At 39.7% G+C, this 23663-nt stretch overlaps 1 protein-coding gene across 1 annotated transcript in view; it reads right to left on the bottom strand.

The window, feature by feature from the left end:
* rps6ka4 (ribosomal protein S6 kinase, polypeptide 4) overlaps window positions 1-23663 on the bottom strand; it is a 50883-nt gene that overhangs the window by 12733 nt on the left and 14487 nt on the right. The window contains exons 6-16 of the mRNA XM_060913014.1: window positions 22721-22828; window positions 21879-21959; window positions 20655-20758; window positions 19991-20141; window positions 19660-19821; window positions 15361-15486; window positions 9641-9774; window positions 9306-9399; window positions 8196-8366; window positions 3720-3911; window positions 3385-3544 (exon numbers count right to left, since the gene is read on the bottom strand). Coding sequence (XP_060768997.1) covers window positions 3385-3544; window positions 3720-3911; window positions 8196-8366; window positions 9306-9399; window positions 9641-9774; window positions 15361-15486; window positions 19660-19821; window positions 19991-20141; window positions 20655-20758; window positions 21879-21959; window positions 22721-22828 — 1483 coding nt within the window. The remainder of the gene's footprint in view (window positions 1-3384; window positions 3545-3719; window positions 3912-8195; window positions 8367-9305; window positions 9400-9640; window positions 9775-15360; window positions 15487-19659; window positions 19822-19990; window positions 20142-20654; window positions 20759-21878; window positions 21960-22720; window positions 22829-23663) is intronic.

The following is a 23663-nucleotide window of genomic DNA, read 5'->3' as shown; positions in this document are numbered from 1 at the left end:
TGAGATGAGACAATAAATTGGAAATTCCTCCCCAAATGCCTTGAAACTGTATCTCAGATAACCCCAGTTTCCCACTTTTCTCGCCTATGCTTCACAGTGAAGGGCATCAGCCTGTTTAATTGTACCCTCCTTTTCTCTGCCTCGTACCCTTTTATTCCCCTAAACTTTGAGATCACTGAATGAGTGCAGTTTTATGCGGAAATGATCTGTAGGTTTTTACTGAGCATCTTACAGAACCAGCCCCAGTTCTTCTGGACACTTTGACGGTCACACCCGCGTCATCATTTTGCACCAAAACCCAGTAGCCTTCATTATGTTTTCTTTTTTAATCTGAAAAGTGCCCTCTTAAGGAATATGCTGCTCAGATACAAACATTTTTTTTCCTGTAACACTTAATTTTGTGCTGGAAAAAGAACGTTTGGACTCTAAAATGTTTTTGTACTGACTCGATAATGTAGAAGTTATAAAATAGAAATCTATAACAAAGTTTGTATGGGGGGAAAAAATAGGGTGCCTAAGACTCTTGCACAGTAACGTAACTTGAGACAAATCTGTGGCAACGAGTAGGATGGAACACTGTTGCCCCTTTTCCACCAAAGCAGTTCCAGGGCTGGTTCGGGGCCAGTGCTTAGTTTGGAACCGGGTTTTCTGTTTCCACTGACAAAGAACTGGCTCTGGGGCCAGAAAAACCGGTTCCAGGCTAGCACCAACTCTCTGCTGGGCCAGAGGAAAGAACCGCTTACGTCAGCGGGGGGGGGCGGAGTTGTTAAGACCAACAACAATAACAAGACCGCGAAAGATCGCCATTTTTAAGCGACGAGAAGCAGCAGCTGTACAAACGCGAAGTCATCCATTATTATTATTATTATTATTATTATTGTTGTTGCTGCTGCTGCTTCTTCCGTGTTGTTTTTGCTTCGATATTCGCGCCAAGGTTTAAGCAAACGTAGCGACGTAACTGACGTATACAGCGATATAATGACGTATACAGCGACGTAATGACGTGGCACCGCGAGCGATGGAAAAGCAAACTGGTTCTCAGCTGGCTCGCAAGTTGAACGAGTTGTAAACCAGCACCAGCCCCGAACCAGCCCTGGAACTGATTTGGTGGAAAAGGGGTATGTGAAACAGTGACTAGACCTCAATCCCATAGGATCATTTGAAAAGGCACCAAAACAGGAAACTAACCAGCTGAAATGAACATCGTCAGTGTAAGAGTAAGCTACGATACATCAGGACTTAAGACACTATTGGCATCTTTATCTGGCAGGATTAACAGTGTCATTACGGCGAGGCGAGGCGAGGCGAAGCGTAACCAAGTATTAGAAAAGAAATGACACATGACAAATCTTTTTCTCTTGACAGCTTACTTCTGACCTTCTTCATTTCTATGAGTACTTCAAGGAAACTGTTTAAAGCCAAGCACTAGGCCATATTTGTATTAGTATTGGCTGATGAGCAACCAGTTCTTCAACATATTACTATTCCACCTACACTGAACGACTAATAACATGAATCACAATAATGATGACTAATTTATAAGCGTGGTCTGACACACTGGGGTTGAAACCAGGTCCTTTAGAGCTGTGCACATTGAAAATAAACTTAATAATAATAGAGTCATCTTAATGCAGCCCTGCATTCAAAAAGTAATATTTTTAAAAATGGGAAACTGATGAGCTGCTGATTCTGATTATATAGATACAAATTGTAGAATAGATAGATACAGTGCCTTGCAAAAGTATTCATCCCCCTTGGTGTTTGTCCTGTTTTGTTGCATTACAAGCTGGAATTAAAATGGATTTTTGGAGGGTTAACACCATTTGATTTACACAACATTCCTACTACTTTAAAGGTGCACATTTTTTTTTTTTTATTGTGACACAAAAAATAATTAAGATGAAAAAACAGAAATCTGGAGTGTGCATAAGTATTCACCTCCCCCCCCAAAGTCAATAATTTATAGAGCCACCTTTTGCTGCAATTACAGCTTGGGGTGTGTCTCTATTAGCTTAGCACATCTAGCTACTGGGATTTCTGCCCATTCCTCAAGGCAAAACTGCTCCAACTCTTTCAAGTTAGATGGGTTGTGTTGGTGTACAGCAATCTTCAAGTTATGCCACAGATTCTCAATTGGATCGAGGTCTGGGCTTTGATTAGGCCATTCCAAGACATTTAAATGTTTCCCTTTAAACCACTCCAGTGTAGCTTTAGCAGTATGTTTAGGGTCATTGTCCTGCTGGACCATGAACCTTCATCCCAGTCTCAAACCTCTGGCTGACTCAAACAGGTTTTCCTCCCGAATTGCCCTGTATTTAGCGCCATCCATCTTTCCTTCAGTCCCGACCAGCTTTCCTGTCCCTGCAGATGAAAAACATCCTCACAGCATGATGCTGCCACCACCATGCTTCACTGTCGGGATGGTGTTCTCAGGGTGTTGGGTTTGCGCCACACATGGCATTTCCCATGATGGCCAAAAAGTTAAATTTTTATCTCATTTGACCAGAGAATCTTCTTCCACATGTTTGAGGAGTCTGCCACATGCTGTTGGGCAAACTCCAAACGTGCTTTTTTTTTTTTAAGCAATTACTTTTTTTCTGGCCACTCTTCCATAAAGCCCCACTCTGTGGAGTGTATGGCTTAAAGTGGTCCTATGGACAGATACTCCCATCTCCACTGTGGATCTTTGCAGCTCCCTCAGCGTTATTGTTGGTGTCTTTGTTGCATCTCTGATTAAAGCCCTCTTTGCTCTGTCTGTGAGTTTTGGTGGGCGGCCTTCTCTTGTCAGGTTTGTAGTAGTGCCATATTCTTTCCATTTTGCTATAATGGATTTAATGGTGCACCCTGGGATATACAAAGTTTGGGATATTTTTATAACCCAACCCTGATCTATCCTTCCCCACAACTTTGTCTCTGACCTGTTTGGAGGCTCCTTGGTTTTAATGTTGCTTGCTTAGTAGTGTTGCAGAGTCAGGGATCTTCCAGAACAGGCTGATTTATACAGACGTCATGTGACAGATCGTGTGACAATTTAATTGCACACGGGTGGATCTTAAATCAACTAATTATGTGACTTATGAAGTGAACTGGTTGGACCAGCTCTTATTTAGGGGTTTCATACGAAAGGGGGTGAATACTTATGCACACCACAGATTTCTGTTTTTTCATCTTAATTATTGTTCGTCTCACAATAAAAAAAAGTGTATCTTTAAAGTGGTAGGCATGTTGTGTAAATCAAATGGTGCTCACCCTACAAAAATCCATTTTAATTCCAGTTTGTAATGCAACAAAACAAGACACACACCAAGGGGGATGAATACTTTTGCAAGGCACTGTAGATGGATGGAGATTATAAGGTGATGACCTGGTAGCCAGAGAACCTACCTCTGACTAGATCTTTGGCTTCCTCGGACACGCCTTTCCAAGCTTCTCCATCCAATGAGAAGTCTCCTTCTTTAATCTTGTGCATGATGTCGGCAGCATGTGATGAGGTCATCCCTTTCTTCTCGCTCTGGAACGGGACTTGTCCAGAGAGCATGGTGTACTGGTGAAAAATAGGGCACATTACAGCCACCATATGAATTTGAATATAGAAAGATATAAGTAATAAAAAGGAATTTTAAAATACGTCTGTACACAAAGACAAAGAGGAATTTAAAAAAAAAAAGGAAATTGCAAATCCCTCATTCTCCGTTTCCATTCATACACAAAACACACACCAGGATGACTCCAAGGCTCCAGAGGTCACACGCCTTGTCATATCCGGAGTTGTGAAAAAGTTCGGGGGCAGCGTACTGCAGTGTGAAGCATGGCGTCTGCAAAGGAGCGCTGCCCGCTGGAAACAGGCGCGCAAACCCAAAATCGATCACTTTCAGCAACGAGTCGTCAGCTTCATCGGCAAAAAGTACATTCTGAGAAAGAAAGCCAGCAGGAGGAAAGAAAGGGAGAGAACATTTAGCATTATTGCACACCACAGTTATTGGAATCAATAATACCTTAATTTTTTTGGTGACGCAAGGTCAAATCAGGTTTGGAATATTATAGTAAATCTGATCAGTCAAAAGTTTGTACACCCCTACTCATTTATAGATTTTTCTGCATTTTGACTTTTTTTCTACATTGCAGAACAACACTGAAGACAAAACTGTGAAGGAACATATATGGAATTATGTGGCAAACAAAAAAAAAAGTGTTTAAAAACAGTATGTTTCATATTTTAGATTCTTCGAAGTAGCCGGCGTTTACCTTGATGACGCTTTACACACTATTGGCGTTATCTTAACCAGCTTCATGAGGTAGTCACCTGGAATGCTTTTCAATTAACAGCTCTGCCTCGTCAAAAGTTAATTAGTGGACGAGTTTCTTGCCTTCTTAATGCATTTCAGATCAAATAGTAAATGATAACAATACAGTAAACAGCCCGACTCCACACCACAACTGTAGTAATCCGTATTATATCAAGAACCACTCAATTACGTAAAGAGAAACGACATCCATCATTACTTTAAAGTGCTGATGACACGTTTTTGACATCTTTGGCGATGTTTTATAACATAAAAAGTAATTCCCGATGATCCATATATTAATTCACGAAAGCGCCTATTTTACAAGTTATGATAAAAAACGCGGCTATTTGGGCAAATTTGACGGGGCTGCAGCACCCATGAGACGAAGGAGGAGGAGGAGCTATATGACGTCAGCGAAAGAACCTTCCTCCTAACTTACCAGTTTGTTGTTGATGCGACAGGTGTTCAGTTTGTCATTATTAGTATTTTTATTACACATTATTATACATTATATATATATTAGCTATTATGCCTTCGCGTTGTGTTGTCGGCTTTTGCTCCAAAACCCACAAGGATGGGGTAAGTTTATTCAAGTTTCCCAGAGATCCCGAGCTGCATGCAAAGTGGGTGAAGCAAGTCAGGCGCACTCGTGACAAGTGGGAGCCCTCACCAACATCCGTCCTGTGCTCCGAACACTTCAATTTGGATTGTTTTGACACCCTTCCCAGCTTAAAAGAATCTCTTGGGTGTTCAGTTCAGCACAAACGTGTGTTACTACCATCAGCAGTGCCTACACAGTGTTGCCAGATTGGGAGGTTTCCCGCCCAGTTGGGCAGTTTCAAGTGCATTTTGGTGGGTTTTGAACATATTTTGGGCTGGAAAACTTCAGCAGTATCTGGCAACAGATACTGCTGACGTTTTCCAGCCCAAAATATGTTCAAAACCCACCAAAATGCACTTGAAACCGCCCAACTGGGCGGGAAACCTCCCAATCTGGCAACACTGCCAGTATTCCGGAGGGGGTCTACTAGTAGCTATGCCGGATCCAAAGACAGTCCTCCTGTCAGAACATGTGTTGTGAAACGACATAAGATAAAGGTACGTAGAGCTATAGATTCTACATGATAATCATAAATGTAATCATAAAGTCGGCGTGATATCAGTCATGTATTTGCTTGTGAAAGCTTCCGGCTTTCATGTAACTGCCGCCTAGCAACGAGAGGCAAAGGGTAAAGAGGGTAGGCTATCATAGATTCTATTCGGAAGAGATCAACACAATTCTAGACTCCCAGAAGAGGAAGAGCTAGCACTAGAGAGTTCACCGGCATTTTCATGCGCCATTTCCATTGAGTAGAACCAGAGTAGAACAGCCAGTGAACCGCAGCGTGTTCTCCCGCTGACGTCACAACATGGCCACGAGCCACGGACCCAGTTTTCTTGCGCTGTGCAATTAAAAGTTGGATATTCGTGTAACAACAGCTTCTTTTCACGTAATTATAACAGAAATCTAACGTTTGCCATGTTGTATAGTTTATTTAAGAAATTGCATAGAGTCATGTTCATGTCATCAGCCCTTTAAGACATGAAGTGACTAAATTCATAAAAATAAAGAAACATATACAGTATATTAAATTAGAACGCGTGTCCAAACTTTTGACTGGCACTGCATGTATGAATCTGTAGGTGTGGATGCTTGGGAATACAATGGGGTACGCAACTTCATAGTCAAAATGTTCAAAACAAATTCCTCATTTTATTATTTTCAGCAGCCTTCAAACAACATGGAGCTCAAAATTTGTAACTCCAGCTTCTACAGACCAGGTTAGTACTGAAATCAAACCAGCCTTCCCTTCAAAAGTAATTGTACATCAGTTCCACGCTGAAATTTTCCCAAGCGCCAATCTATAGTCGATTTTGAAATCAGAATTTTTATCCGTATGCACCTTTTGACATTTGCAATTTGTATGTGTGATTACTACAGACCAGTGTTGTAGTCGAGTCACTAAACCTCGAGTCCGAGTCTAGTCTGGAGTCCACAGTGTTCAAGTTCGAGTCAAGTCCAAGTCATTAGAGAAAATTTCGAGTTGAGCCCGAGACAAGCCCCGCCCACTATCAACAGGGCAAATAACATGAGAGAGGGTTAACACTAGCTAGTTCATCCGTCAACAAGCAAACCCCGCCCACTATCAACAGAGCAATGAACATAACGTGTCACTTCCTTCTCTGGGTCGAGTCTTGCCAAATGATGATTGTAGTTCGAGGTCGTCCCTGTCGTGTCGTCTCCTCGATAGTTCTTCTACATATGGAACACATAGCAGTGCATTTTTCCCCACTGCACGAGAAGTCTATATAAGCAAAGCGGACAATCCTAGGGGCTTCTCTGCAGGCATTTTAGCGCCATTAACGTTAGCTTGTTCCTGAACATGACGTATGAACAGGTGAATGTGCGTTCTCTTTCATGAAATTAGTATAAAATTAATGTAGACAGAAATATAAATACCTTATGCCAAAATTATTATGGAATGTTACAAAAAGTAAAGAAAAAATCCGAGTCTCCAATTTACGAGTCCGAATGCAGTTAACGCACAAGTCCGAGTCCTCAGTGCTCAAATCCAAGTCAAGTCACAAGTCCTTAAAACTACGGCACGAGTCAGAGTCCTGGACTCAAGTCCTACAAGCCTGCCACAGACAGGACTCCAAATTCAGTTATAATCCAAGTCTAATTATTGATTTTCTTCAATAAATGTGTTTCTTCAATAAAATGCCTTTACGATTTGTGAATAGCGAAATTTATTTGTAAATCTAATAGCTGGGAATACGTCTTCACAGTGAGAAGAATTAGTGGTTGTGTGTTATCTATATACGTACTCAACGTCGCTCGACATGTACACTACCGTTCAAAAGTTTGGGGTCACCCAGACAATTTTGTGTTTTCCATGAAAAGTCACACTTTTATTGACCACCATAAGTTGTAAAATGAATAGAAAATATAGTCAAGACATTTTTCTGGCCATTTTGAGCATTTAATCGACCCCACAAATTAATCTGATGCTCCAGAAACTCAATCTGCTCAAAGGAAGGTCAGTTTTATAGCTTCTCTAAAGAGCTAAACTGTTTTCAGCTGTGCTAACATGATTGTACAAGGGTTTTCTAATCATCCATTAGCCTTCTGAGGCAATGAGCAAACACATTGTACCATTAGAACACTGGAGTGAGAGTTGCTGGAAATGGGCCTCTATACACCTATGGAGATATTGCACCAAAAACCAGACATTTGCAGCTAGAATAGTCATTTACCACATTAGCAATGTATAGAGTGGATTTCTGATTAGTTTAAAGTGATCTTCATTGAAAAGAACAGTGCTTTTCTTTCAAAAATAAGGACATTTCAAAGTGACCCCAAACTTTTGAACGGTAGTGTATCCGTCCAACCTGATCACGCAGGAATGAAATGAATACCTGCGTGATAACCAGAATTCCTTTATATCATATTGAATAAGACATACTTCGACATTAGACTAAAATGCTCGTGCTTTTTAATTTGTGCTACATAGGTGCATCTACGCTTATTATGCTTCAGGTTCGTGGTATTGATCCGATCAGCATTTTCCCCTCGAAGCCGTCGTTGTAATGCTGACCACGTTCATGTTTAGTTCGGGCTGAACGCTGCATGCGTATTCATCAGGCAAATTCCCACATTTTCATGCAAATCAGATGCAAATGCACTGTTCCTTCCTGCTAAGAAGGCAATTAGGATCTCCTTTGTGGTGAACAATGGATGAGTTCATGACTGCTGCAGTTCTGAGTTTATTACATTTCCTTTATTATCTCTTTATGCATCTCTGTATTTATTTCTGGACTTTCCTCAGTTCATCTATCACTCATCCATTTATTTATTCATATTTTCACCTCTGGTTTGAGGTCTCGGTGCACGACTCCGGCCTCATGCATGAAGCTGACGGCTGACACCAGGCTCTTCATCAGCTGACTGGCCTCGCCTTCAGCAAACAGCTTCTTTTTCTTCAGTCGCTCCAGCAGCTCGCCCCCACGCAACAGCTCCATTACCATATATGTGTGATACTGAGAGCAGAGAGAGAAGTAGATTATCAGAAGTAAACAATTAACTCCCGACATTAAAAGTGTCTTTAAATCAGGGCTTTGAACCGGTTCAAGGAACGAAAACGAAAACCGGGAACTTTTTCTATTTCACATGGAACAGAAACGAAACCAGAAACTTTATTATTTTTTATGTTCCATAACAGAAACGCTTATTAAAAATAATGGTAACCGGTTAATACCGGTTTTTATTTTGTTCCTCAAAGTTTCCATAGCCTACAAATAAAGTCATTCTTCTCCTGCGCAAGTTTCTATGACCCGCTGGGGTTCACTTCCTGTGTGACGTTCGCTGACTGAATGGAGAGAGCGGGAGGGTGGACTACTATCACGTCTCCACATCTTAAATAAGAGGTAAATATTGCAGTCTATCGTTATTCGAAAACGTCAATTTCAAACACGATATCAATATATTTGTCCACGTTAATGAGAGGCTCGCGAACATTAAATGGCGTTAACCTCTGTTAGCCTATCAATGCATAGGGCCTGACTAGCCTTTGGTAACACACTAAACGAATTATCTTTCATTTTTGGCACTTTTTCTGTTTGTGTAGATGGGAAGACATACTGAGAATCCAAATCGCCAACATTTGAAATAATAATTGTTTTGAATTATTTCTTGTCTTATTTAACGAAGGTTGTAATAGAATTAGCCTACATTTGGCTTAAGCTGGATGAGACAGAGACATAATTTTATAGCCATTTGTTAAACAGCTGACAGGGAACGTAATTAACCGTTCCGGGAACGAAATTTTTTTTGTTCTAACCGGTTCGGGAACGTCTATTTAATGGTGGAACCCAAAACCGGAAACATTAAAATTCTGTTTCTGTTCGGAACGAACCAATAGGAAAAAAATTCCGGTTCAAAGCCCTGCTTTAAATGGCAATATAAAAAGTGTCGACTACCTGATCGGTATAAACTTCATGGAGGGTAACTATGTTTGGATGAGATTCACACTGCCTAAGTGCTGCAATCTCCCTCTGAGTCATGGACTCCATCCTACAGCAACACCAAAAACACCAGTTTATTATTTATGATGGGTAGAAAATGTTCACTCAGAATCCCGTACATGGCCTACAACCAAGAATACTGAAGCAAAGGCTGAGCCTCCCGTCTGAAAACAGTTATTCAAACTCAAGCGAGACTTCTTTTTTAATTCATAATATATTTTTGCATTAATTGCAGCTATGCTTTTTTTTTTTGGCTCCAAACTCAAAATTGTTTGCTTTGCTCTGCACACCTGCGGCTGATGATTTTAACAGCATACTCCTGGCCACTCTGCTTGTGCCTGCACTTCCTGCAGACGGAGAAACTGCCCTCGCCCAGTGGTGGCCCCAGAAGACACAGCTCATAATGCAGGAAAAACTGCGACTCCTAAGACAGAACAATGTGGAGAAATTTTTTAAAATGCCTAAATGCATATGAAAAGAACTGGATTTATCCTGCGACTCTAGAATTATTGTCACACGCCGTCCGTGAAAATTACAAACACGTCCCTCACCCATACTAGACTGGTACCAAAATTCAAAAAAGTGCTTATTTAAGGAGTTAAAGGCATTTTTGAGACAAAGTCGGCAAACAGTCTTATTTTGTCAATTTGGGTGTGCCGAATTCACATCTGCAATATGCCGAGCTCTATCTGACCTCTGTTGACCTCTAGAGGTCATTGAACTTTGGGCCTGTAAATGTCTCAGCTGAACCCAGTTTCTCAGCTTTCTAAGGAATGAAATGTACTAAAATGATTAATGAAGTTAGCAAATGGCCTTGTTTGTTAAATGTTTGGGTGCTGAATTCATTTTTCATTTGTAAAACGACATATGACCTCTGATAACCTCAAGGTCATTAAACTTGGCCTATAGGCCTATGCATTTAACGGCATTTTTAAACTGACTTTACTCCCCCAAAAAGAATATGAACAGACAAAAAACAAATAGAAAGGAACAAATACAACATTAAAGGATAAGGCAACTTTTGTACAGTGTGTGTAATAGGAGAAAAACATATACGTAATCAATTCCGTTAATTATTTCCATTATATATCGAACATGAAAAAATATTTTTAACTTTGAAATCATGAATTGACACAGAGGAGCCGAAGTTGGAGGAGTCAGCCATTTTGAGATTGTGGGCAACTATAAACCAATCAGAGTCTTTCGTTAATGCGCCTGCCTCTGATCTGTGATGTCACTGGGCTCATGAAAACAGTGTTTACAGACAGATCACTGTGATGACAGTAAGGAGTCCCGGCGGGTGGCTTGTATTCGATTCGTTTATATCCCGACCTTGTCAGCTGTCAGATTTATGTTCATGGACCCGGTAAGCTGGTAAATAATATTTTTTTTTTCTTTACCAAATTCTAACAGAAAACGAGAGCGCCCGAAAGGGAAAACCGAGCCGAGCCGCTTCGCGCATGCGCAGTAGGCTTGGTAGGACAAATCCAAACAGGAGTCATTCAGGATTCAGCCATGTTTTTGCTCCGTGTTTTTACTCAACCAAAGTTATACAGTATTATGAGCTTTAAGTTGCATAAATAAAACCATTTGGTGAAACTTTGAAGAAGCGATTGTACTGGTTTTTTACCTTATTACCATGAAGCACTGAAGAGTTCTTTTCAGTGGTGGGCCGCATGACGTCACGCAGTAGATCAATATGGCGGAACGCATCTTCGCTGAGCTCAGCGCAAGCCCATATTATTAAAAGTTAAAAGATACTGTTATGCGGTCTGTTCTTTCTCTATAAATTCCATGATCGATTACTTTATATATTTATCTATCTATTTGTGGTGATTTTGTACAAAAGTTGCCTTATCCTTTAAATGCCAGTCCATGTACATGTGACTTACTTTTCACAATGAGAATGCCTAGGCGATCACCTTACATAACATTGCATTACATTTAGCGGTTATTGTTTATACAAAGCTACTGAAAAAAGGACAGATTCAGCAGCATACAAAATGTGGGGGCATACAGGGTATACAGGTTAATCAGGGTTAGTATATATATATGAGAGTTTTTTTTCTTTGTTGTTTGTTTTGTTTTAAACGGGGTAAAGCCTTTACAAAAAACAAAGAAAAAAACTCTCATATATACTAACCCTGATTAACCTGTATACCCTGTATGCCCCCACATTTTGTATGCTGCTGAATCTGTCCTTTTTTCAGTAGCTTTGTATAAACAATAACCGCTAAATGTAATGCAATGTTATGTAAGGTGATCGCCTCGGCATTCTCATTGTGAAAAGTAAGTCACATGTACATGGACTGGCATTTAATGTTGTATTTGTTCCTTTCTATTTGTTTTTTGTCTGTTCATATTTTTTGGGGGGGAGTAAAGTCAGTTTAAAAATGCCATTAAATGCATAGGCCTATAGGCCAAGTTTAATGACCTTGAGGTTATCAAGGCAAGGCAAGTTTATTTATATAGCACATTTCATACGCAATGGCAGTTCAATGTGCTTTACAGAAGTAAAAACAAAAACAGTAAACAACAGAGAAATAAAATTACATAAAATAATTTTATTTTTATTCTAAAACAATTAATTAAAAGAATTAAAAGAAAATAATAAGAATTAAACAATAGTAGAAATAAAATAATAAAATGAAGTAGAAGTTCAAATAGGAGGAGAAAAAAGAAACCAGCAGAATAGAATAAAGAATAAAATAGAATAAAGTTAAAATTAAAGTAAATTTAAAACATGCAGAGAAAGTAAAGATTATAAAAAATGTAAAGAAGACAATATTAATTATTTAACAGAAAGCATCTGAAAACAGCTTGGTCTTTAACCTAGATTTGAAGCTGCCAACAGCAGGAGCATTTTTAATGTCCTCTGGCAGTTGGTTCCATAGCTGTACTGCATAGTAGCTAAAAGCTGCTTCACCACACTTTGTTTTAACAACTGGTTTTAATAGTAAATTTTTCTGTTTTGATCTGGTAGATCTGATTGGGTTAGGCCGCTGCAACATATCAGAGAGGTAATTGGGCCCTGTACCATTTAGAGATTTGTACACCAGCAGCAATGCTTTAAAGTCAATTCTGTAGCTTACTGGAAGCCAGTGAAGGGACCTTAGAATTGGAGTAATGTGCTCTGTTCTTTTTGTTCGTGTGAGAACCCTAGCCGCTGCATTTTGAACCAGCTGAAGTCGGTTGATGGTCTTTTTTGGCAGGCCTGTGAAAAGGCCATTGCAGTAATCAACCCTACTAGAGATGAAGGCATGTATTAGTTTTTCCAGATCATTTTTTGACACAAGTCCTCTTAGTTTGGAAATGTTTTTTAGGTGATAAAATGCCGTTTTAGTGATTGCTTTCATGTGACTATCAAAGTTTAGCTCGCTGTCAATGAAAACACCAAGATTTTTAACCATTTCTTTAGTTTTAATCCCTTTTGTGTCAAGAATAGTGGTAATCCTGAGTCTTTCATCTTTTTTTCCAAATAAAATTACTTCTGTTTTATCTGTGTTCAGCTGAAGAAAATTTTGTGACATCCAGCTATTTATTTGATCGATACACTGGTAGAGACATTCAAGGGGGGCATAATCATTAGGTGATAGAGCAAAATAAATTTGGGTGTCATCTGCATAGCAGTGATACAAAATTGAATTTTTATTGATAATTTGCCCAAGTGGGAGCATATAAAGGTTGAAAAGTAATGGTCCAAGAATCGACCCCTGGGGGACATCAGAGGTCATATGTCGTTTTACAAATGAAAAATGAATTCAGCACCCAAACATTTAACAAACAAGGCCATTTGCTAACTTCATTAATCATTTTAGTACATTTCATTCCTTAGAAAGCTGAGAAACTGGGTTCAGCTGAGACGTTTACAGGCCCAAAGTTCAATGACCTCTAGAGGTCAACAGAGGTCAGATAGAGCTCGGCATATTGCAGATTTGAATTCGGTACACCCAAATTGACAAAAGACTGTTTGCCGACTTTGTCTCAAAAATGCCTTTGGGTGTCACAATTCTGGATTTTGGTACCAGTCTATACTGAGAAAGATGGTGAATTGCAGTTTAAAAATGTATATTTTAGATGCCTCCATAACACTATAATACATCACCTCTGTTTAAAAGGGTTGGATGAAAAGTTGTCTTCTTGAAAGGAACCCATGAAATCCATCACTTAAACTTCTTAGTTCATCATTAGACCGACAATTTAAATAATTTATTCTCGTCCAATGAGACAAAAATGATTTTTTTTTCTCTATGCATGCAGTCAGTTTGGTGAAAAAAAAAAAAGTACTGATTAGATAGAAAAGACCCCATACCTAATAAACACTGTAAAACACGGTGATGGTGGTGGAATTGTAAATCTTATTACATACCTGGCAATTTCAGTTCAAAACCTCTGCCAGAAGGTTATAATTTGGCCAGAGTGAAATGAAAACCTGTGGTTTGAATTAAAAATGGCAATCCAAACATTACCAAAAAATAAAAATACCTCTAAAAGTGTCCCCAACCTTGTAAGACATTACAAGAAGTAAATTTAAAGTGCATATCACGGGTAAATTCAGGAGCAAGATCAATGTAATTCTCCTGTTTTATATTAAACTTTGGTCAAATATCTGTAACATTCTGCATTCTTTGCAGTTTTTTTTACCTTGCGCAATACCAGAAAAATTCAGTTGAAATCAAGCCATTTGAGGCGAATTGGTCCGCCTCTGAAAAAACTTGGCATTTGAATTTCCCGGCAAACATTGATTTTCGTGACATCATCTGCGGAACGCCTCCTCCTGAATCCTACGTCAGCGCTGGCTTGTTTATGAGAAAACGACCTGGTGGTTTTCTGCAAGTTTCTTCAATGTTATCATGTAATTATTAAAATGGTTAACAGATGTATCGTCGGAGGGTGGAGCAACACCAATCTTGATGGGATTAGTACTCATCGTTTCCCAAAAGACCGGACAATGAGAGAGAAATGGGAGCACTTGGTGTACACAGGCTGTGCACTGAAACCGTGCAAAGCTCTCGCAGCCTGCTGGCGCTTCCGCAGGTGACGTCACGAATCTGGCTCCAGACTCCCTTGGGATTTTTCCAGACGGGTTTTATTTTTTTCTGCTGTAGACAGATGGCCTTGTGCAAAATTACCCTTCTGGATGAGTGTGTAAAGGGACATACACACATATTTAAAAAAAAACGAAATTGGTCCAGAATATGCACTTTAACTCCGGACTGTAGTAGTTCATGTAAATGTTTGCAATGTAGCTACTTCACATTAGTTTACATTTAATAATGCTATGCACAGCAGAATTACTAGACAAAGCAATACGTTACATTTACCAAGGGTAAGAACCGAGCTGGTTCAACCTTTATTATCATGGATGTACTGATTTTAATAGATTCAGCTTGTAGTTTATAGTGCATATTTTGTATTTTATACACTAATGTATTTTATTTGTGCAGGGTTTTTTTTGTATTTGTAACTAATTAGAATATATTGGATATGTATTATGATCAATATTGTGGATATTGATCATAAATAGCTTCTTTTTTAGTTTCTATTTATTGTGTGTTGTATGTGTGTAGCAGGGCTCCTTTTGATAGCAGAGGTATCCACATAACCACTGATTGGACTACCCTGTTTTATTGAAGTTTAAATAAAGGAGGAGAAGAGTCGTCGTCCAAAAGTATAAATTGTGGGGGTATAATAATAATAATAATGTTTAAATTAGTTTGCTGTTTGAAAGCAATCGCAAAATGTTACTTATAAGGTTTTAAATAAAAGGTGCCAATAATATTACACAAATAGCCTGCACAGTATGGTAATATAAATACTAATTAAAATTTATAGTTCGTAAAATGTATTTATTAAATGTATTAAATCTTACCATTTATTATGTACGATTAAAAAAAATTAAACCTTGTATTCAGAGATGCACCGTTTCCGTTCTGAAGAAGGAATAATACGTGTAACATGTTTCAAATTCCTACTTCTCTACTGCCATTAAGAGTTTGGATGTTAGTACCTTTAACATGGCACTGCGCTGAACCGTAGCAGAGCCAGGACGGTCCACGCTCACTGGAGCATCCAGGAAATCTCCCATCACCGCGTTCTTGTTGAACAAGATGGATGGAGCTACGAACGAGTAGCCCTGCAATCAGGAAAGGAGAGGGATGGAGGAAAAGATATCTGAGGGAGTGTGTACTGTATATCTGGGAGCAGTAGCTTGGTTTGAGAAGGGTTCACTGGGGAGTATGTACAGGATACTGTTTGATTTTATTTTGTAAAGACCAAGCAATATATTAAATAGTAATTATTCTGATGTATAAAAGCGTTCTGGTGACACTGATCTCAGCCTTCATTTAAAAAAAACTAAAAGAAATACATTTGTAATTTCTAATTCTGTTCGCTATGGTCAGATTTAGGCTTATTCATAAGCATGAGAGGGGGGGAAAAAAAGCAGCTTTCTTTTAAAACCTAGATGAGTCAAAACAAAACCCAAGAATTCAGCTAAAGCTGCGCTGCACAATTCATCCTAATCTTCCTTTTTTAATTAGACATAATTGACAGCAACAGTGATGAGCTAAAACTGGCTTTTCGATACAGTGGATATAAAGAGTGTATAAAAAGGTTTTCCTGATGTAAAAAACGAGAGCACGATAAATAATTTAAAAACTTTTCCCACTTTTAATGTGACCTATAACCTGTACAATTCAACTGTACTGAGCTCAGATATCAATGCGCTGCCGAAGCGCGCAGAAGGTGTTAGTACGCCTGTCATTATAGTGCGGACTTTCCATAGCATAGAAAATCGCTACGTTTCAATTTGTGTAACTGAACTTGTTTCATATCACTGGTCATATAAACCTATGTAAACAGGAAAAACGCGGAAGAGTTTGGTCGCATCTAACTACAGCCCCCAAAAATACCATTGGCCATGCTGAGCCTAGCTACATTGCTAACAGGAGTGACAGCGCGTCTGACTGCATCTGACTGACTGGGAGGTCGCGCAAAGCTCAGACAGGTACGGAGCAGCTCGTCTCAATTCAGATAAGAGCATATTTCATTATGGAAGTACGGTGGACTGTTCCTTTAAACTAATACTTTGTTGAAGCACCTTTTGATTTAATTACAGCATTCAGTCTGTTTGGGTTCACACCTGCCATCAGTTAAAATGACTCTGATTAACCCCAAATAAAGTTCAGACATTTACTCAGTTGCATCCTCCAGCAAAAGCCAGGGTTCACAGAGAGCTTACAAAGCGTCAAAGGGATCTCATTGTTGAAAGGTATCAGTCAGGAGAAGGGTGCAAAAACATTTCCGCGGCATTAGATATACCATGGAGCGCAGTGAAGACCGTCATCAAGAAGAAGTGGAGAAAATATGGGACAACGGTGACATTACCAAGAACTGGACGTCCCTCCAAAATTGATGAAAAGACAAGACGAAAACTGGTCAGGGAGGCTGCCAAGAGGCCTACAGCAACACTGAAGGAGCTGCAGGAATTTCTGGCAAGTACTGGTTGTGTACTGCACGTGACAACAATCTCCCATATTCTCCATATGTCTGGACTATGAGGTAGGGTCAAAGAAAAGCATCCAGGCCCGGCTCAATTTTGCAAAAAACAAAAAACAAAAACTCTCCCAAAAGCATGTGGGAAAATGTGTTATGGTCTGATGAAACCAACGTTGAACAACTTGGCCACAATTCCAAAAGGTATGTTTGGCGCAAAAACAACACTGCGCATCACCAAAAGAACACCATACCCACGGTGAAGCATGGTGGTGGCAGCATCATGTTTTGGGGTTGTTTTTCTGCAGCTGGAACAGGGGAGGGAATTATGAACCGTTCTAAATACCAGTCAATTTTGGCCAAAAACCTTCAGGTGTCTGCTAGAAAGCTGAAGATGAAGAGGAATTTCATCTTTCAGCTTGACCATGACCCCAAGCATACATCAAATTCAAGAAAAGAATGGCTTCACCAGAAGAAAATTAAAAAGTTTTGGAATGGTCCAGCCAGAGCCCAGACCTAAATCCAATTGAAAATCTGTGGGGTGACCTGAAGAGGGCTGTGCACAACAGATGCCCTCGCAATCTGACAGATTTGGAGCGCTTTTGCAAGGAAGAGTGGGTAAATATTGCCAAGTCTAGATGTGGCAGGCTGATAGACTCCGACCCAAACAGACTGAATGCTGTAATTAAATCAAAAGGTGCTTCAACAAAGTATTAGTTTAAGGGTGTGCACACTTACGCAACCAGCTTACTGTACTTTATTTATGTTTCTCCCCTTAACAGATTTGTTTGTTTTTCAATTGAATTGTACAGGTTATAGGTCACATTACAGGTGGGAAAAGTTTTGAAATTATTTATCGTGATCTCATTTTTTTTTACATCAGAAAAACCGATCATTTTAACGGGGTGTGTAGACTTTTTATATCGACTGTAACTATACATTAAAATATCCTCTCTCAGTTTGTGTTTTCTCTATCTAGTGGTACATTTATTTATTCTTGTCTAATTGTGCCTAGAGTTAGCATTTCAAACATACTTTTAAATTGATTTAATTTTAAAAAGATTAATAAATTTGAAAGAATATAGCATATATATACAGTGGTGCTTGAAAGTTTGTGAACCCTTTAGAATTTTCTATATTTCTGCATAAATATGACCTAAAACATCATCAGATTTTCACACAAGTCCTAAAAGTAGATAAAGAGAACCCAGTTCAACAAATGAGACAAAAACATTATACTTTGTCATTTATTTATTGAGGAAAATGATCCAATATTACATATCTGTGAGTGGAAAAAGTATGTGAACCTTTGCTTTCAGTGTCTGGTGTGACCCCCTTGTGCAGCAATAACTGCAACTAAACGTTTCCGGTAACTGTTGATCAGTCCTGCACACCGGCTTGGAGGAATTTTAGCCCATTCATCCGTACAGAACAGCTTCAACTCTGGGATGTTGGTGGGTTTCCTCACATGAACTGCTCGCTTCAGGTCCTTCCACAACATTTTGATTGGATTAAGGTCAGGACTTTGACTTGGCCATTCCAAAACATTAACTTTATTCTTCTTTAACCATTCTTTGGTAGAACGACTTGTGTGCTTAGGGTTGTTGTCTTGCTGCATGACCCACCTTCTCTTGAGATTCAGTTCATGGACAGATGTCCTGACATTTTCCTTTAGAATTCGCTGGTATAATTCAGAATTCATTGTTCCATTAATGATGGCAAGCCGTCCTGGCCCAGATGCAGCAAAACAGGCCCAAACCATGATACTACCACCACCATGTTTCACAAATGGGATGAGGTTCTTATGCTGGAATGCAGTGTTTTCCTTTCTCCAAACATAATGTTTCTCATTTAAACCAAAAAGTTTTATTTTGGTCTCATCCGTCCACAAAACATTTTTCCAATAGCCTTCTGGCTTGTCCACATGATCTTTAGCAAACTGCAGACGAGCAGCAATGTTCTCTTTGGAGAGCAGTGGCTTTCTCCTTGCAACCCTGCCATGCACACCATTGTTGTTCAGTGTTCTCCTGATGGTGGCCTCATGAACATTAACATTAGCCAATGTGAGAGAGGCCTTCAGTTGCTTAGAAGTTACCCTGGGGTCCTTTGTGACCTCACCGACTATTACACGCCTTGCTCTTGGAGTGATCTTTGTTGGTCGACCACTCCTGGGGAGGGTAACAATGGTCTTGAATTTCCTTCATTTGTACACAATCTGTCTGACTGTGGATTGGTGGAGTCCAAACTCTTTAGAGATGGTTTTGTAACCTTTTCCAGCCTGATGAGCATCAACAACGCTTTTTCTGAGCTCCTCAGAAATCTCCTTTGTTCGTGCCATGATACACTTCCACAAACATGTGTTGTGAAGCTCAGACTTTGATAGATCCCTGTTCTTTAAATAAAACAGGGTGCCCACTCACACCTGATTGTCATCCCATTGATTGAAAACACCTGACTCTAATTTCACCTTCAAATTAACTGCTAATCCTAGAGGTTCACATACTTTTGCCACTCACAGATATGTAATATTGGATCATTTTCCTCAATAAATAAATGACCAAGTATAATATTTTTTGTCTCATTTGTTTAACTGGGTTCTCTTTATCTACTTTTAGGACTTGTGTGAAAATCTGATGATGTTTTAGGTCATATTTATGCAGAAATATAGAAAATTCTAAAGGGTTCACAAACTTTCAAGCACCACTGTATATATAAACATTTTTAATGGTTTATAAATAACCACCTAATAAAAGATTGATAACCATTATTCCATTCATGAGCAAAAAAAAAGGCATGACAGCAGCATGTGTACCTGGAAGAGACGGTCAGTGCTGGGAGGTGTGCTAGCAGGGGAGTAGACCGGTTCCATGCCTGTGAACTCCTCGGCAAAATTCCCCACGTCCAGCTCATTACGTAGCTCTGGCTTGAACGGGCTTGCAACCTTCTTCGCTGCCAAATCCGTCCAATTCAATCCCTACAGAGAACGAATCATATGAGACTGCAAGATTTCACTCGATTTTTTTCCTCCAGGGTTCCACCAGACTTTGACATTCTGCACCAACCCCAAACCAAACCTATCCTTTCAACACCTCCTCTAACAGAAAAACAAGAGAAGAAGTGAGAGAGTGAAGCATGTACAGTACCTTGAAGAAAGGATGACTTTTAATGTCTTCGGCTCCTCTGGGCCCTGAACCCAATCTCTTATGTGGGTCTTTTACCAGGAGCTTCCTGATGAGGTCCTGAGCCACTGGCCCGATTATAGAAGGGAAAGGAGGCTCACAGCGTAGGATGCGCCTTTGAAGACAGAGCAGAGATCCAGAGATAAAAATTAGACAGATTAAATCAGAGCGAGCCAGACAAATGGAAAAGATGAAGAAACAGAACAAGAGATGCAGACACAAGAGAGAGACATCAACTCTAACTGAATCAATCCTCCCCCACAAGCTAATTCAAGTGCTTCCTAAAGTAATTCATTTGAGGCTTTACAGCATTATGGAGTGGGATACAGAAGATGAGGGATAATGCTCTAAGTGAACAGGGAAAATAAGGCAGAACAAATCTGTGTGTGTGTGTGTGTGTGTGTGTGTGTGTGTGTGTGTGTGTGTGTGTGTGTGAGAGAGAGAGAGAGAGAGAGTGTGTGTATGTAATAGCACTGGGGTGTGTGAGTGGAATGAGAGTGCAGGAATGAAGTGGATGGTCAGAAAATAGTGGAGCAAAACTGTGAGAGAGAGAGAGAGAGAGAGAGAGAGAGAGAGAGAGAGAGAGAGAGAGAGAGAGAGACAGACAGACAGACAGACAGACACTCACTTGGACACCTCACTCTGGGAGTTCCTCTCACCCTCCAAGGTGAACGGAGATGCACCGGTCAACAACTCAAACATAAGAATCCCCAAACTCCACCAATCTACTGACTACAGAAACAAAAGGACTAATTATGGATAGAAGGAAGGATTGAGAGAGAGAGAGAGAGAGAGAGAGAGAGAGAGAGAGAGAGAGAGAGAGAGAGAGAGAGAGAAGGAAACAGGGCATAAAGCAAGCAAGAAAAGAAACTAGGGAAAGAGGAAGGAAGGAAGGAAGGAAGGAAGGAAGGAAGGAAGGAAGGAAGGAAGGAAGGAAGGAAGGGTGTAAAAGAAGAATGGATGGATGGAATAAAGGGAGTTAAAGAGAGGAAGGAAAAGAAAGATGGATGGATGGATGGATGGATGGATGGATGGAGTTAAAGGAAGGAAGGAAGGAAGGAAGGAAGGAAGGAAGGAAGGAAGGAAAAGAAAAAGAAGGATGGATGAAAGAAAGGGAGTTAAAGAGAGGAAGGAAGGAAGTGTGTAAAGGAAGGAAGGAAGGAAGGAAGGAAGGAAGGAAGGAAGGAAGGAAGGGAGTTAAAGAGAGGAAGGAAGGAAGTTAAAGGAAGGAAGTGTGTAAAAGAAGGACAGATGGATAGAAGAAAGGGAGTTAAAGAGAGGAAGGAAGGAAGGAAGGAAGGAAGGAAGGAAGGAAGGAAGGAAGTGTGTAAAAGAAGGATGGAAGGAAGGAAGGAAGTTAAAGAGAGGAAGGAAGGAAGGAAGGAAGGAAGGAAGGAAGGAAGGAAGGAAGTGTGTAAAAGAAGGAAGGAAGTTAAAGAGAGGAAGGAAGGAAGGAAGGAAGGAAGGAAGGAAGGAAGGAAGGAAGGAAGGAAGGAAGGAAGTGTGTAAAAGAAGGACAGATGGATAGAAGAAAGGGAGTTAAAGGAAGGAAGGAAGGAAGGAAGGAAGGAAGGAAGGAAGGAAGGGAGTTAAAGGGAGGAAGGAAAAAAGAAGGATGGATGGATGGATGGATGGATGGATGGATGGATGGATGGATGGATGGATGGATGGATGGATAGGGAGTTAAAGGAAGGAAGGAAGGAAGGAAGGAAGGAAGGAAGGAAGGGGGGATGATGGAAGGAAGGAGTAATAAAAAGGGAATGAACAAATGAACGAAGGAAAAGGAAAGCAAGCAAGAAAAAAGAAAAGACAAAACAAATAAGCAGACATTATCAGGAGCACTTGCTCGCACCTTGCCGTGGCCGGCCTTTCCTCTGATGATTTCTGGGGCCATGTACTCAATGGTACCACAGAATGAGTAGGTCCTCTCTTTCTGTGAGATAAAGGAGAGCATGTGTCGAGTTATTATCCGTAAACAGTGTGTACGTGCTCGTACAAGAGAATTTTTGCATGATGACTGAACAGGGAAGTGTGTGTTTGTGTGCATGCAAAAATTCACAAACGCACAGTTTTGTGTTGATTGTGCTACTGAATTCCTGCTGAGCAGCTCTGCACTGACACAGGTGTCAAAATGCCCTGACCATAGTTGTCTAATTATGGAGGACCAAACACCAACTGTGTCACAAACCCCTTCCTTTCATGCAACCCTTAAAACTGAAAGCAGAACACATCCAGCTCACATCCACACAGCTGTACATACAGCAGTTTTGCTATAAGCAATGATTTAACAGAGCATTTTTTTTCCTTTTCAGAGCCCTCTGCTGTTGTGCCAGTTAGGCACAGTGCAAAAAAGAAAAAAGAAAAAAAAACTGAGAAGCTTCTGGCTTCCCCAATCAAAACCACCAATCTATTAAAACTACTTATGCCTCATAAACTGCTTTTTAAGGAAAACGGGCAGAAATGAGCAACTCTGTTCCAGCTGGGGGCGGAGCTAACATCTAGCTAAAATTCCCATTTAAGGCAAAAACATTAGCTGTTACATTGCAACAGAAACAGAAAATTCCTAACAGTTGCAAAAAAAAAAATCTACCCTTGTCTCATTATTTTTTTTAATACACCACCCACCACTACTGTATCCTCATCCAACCACACACACAAGTTGTCCTGCACATAAGCAGAAGCTGTGTTACTCACCTCCTCCTCCAAAAACTCCTTACTCAGGCCAAAATCAGTGAGCACCACATGACCATCACTGTCCAGCAGAATGTTCTCCAGTTTAATGTCTCGATACACAATGCCAAGCTGCAAACATCACACCAGTATATATACAGAAGATAAATCAATAGGCAGAGAGAGATTTAGACAGACAGACAGCGATTTACTGTAGATAGATAGATAGATAGATAGATAGATAGATAGATAGATAGATAGATAGATAGATAGATAGATAGATAGATAGATAGATAGATAGATAGGAGAGATTTATAGAGATTGAAAGATAGACAGACAGACAGACAGACAGCGATTTAAATAGATAGATAGATAGATAGATAGATAGATAGATAGATAGATAGATAGATAGATAGATAGATAGATAGATAGATAGATAGATAGATAGGAGAGATTTATAGAGATTGAAAGATAGACAGACAGACAGATAGATAGGAGAGATTTATAGAGATTGAAAGATAGACAGACAGACAGACAGACAGCGATTTAAATAGACAGACAGACAGACAGACAGACAGACAGACAGACAGACAGATAGATAGATAGATAGATAGGAGAGATTTATAGAGATTGAAAGATAGACAGACAGACAGACAGACAGACAGACAGACAGACAGACAGACAGCGATTTAAATAGATAGATAGATAGATAGATAGATAGATAGATAGATAGATAGATAGATAGATAGATAGATAGAGATTGAAAGATAGACAGACAGACAGTGATTTAGATAGATAGATAGATAGATAGATAGATAGATAGATAGATAGATAGATAGATAGATAGATAGATAGCGATTTAGATAGATAGATAGATAGATAGATAGATAGATAGATAGATAGATAGATAGATAGCGATTTAAATAGATAGATAGATAGATAGATAGATAGATAGATAGATAGATAG

Source organism: Neoarius graeffei, chromosome 28 (genome assembly GCF_027579695.1).
Source record: "Neoarius graeffei isolate fNeoGra1 chromosome 28, fNeoGra1.pri, whole genome shotgun sequence".
Taxonomy (NCBI): Eukaryota; Metazoa; Chordata; class Actinopteri; order Siluriformes; family Ariidae; genus Neoarius; species Neoarius graeffei.
The sequence above is the reverse complement of the archived record's forward strand: the minus strand, read 5'-3'. Positions and strand labels throughout refer to the sequence as shown.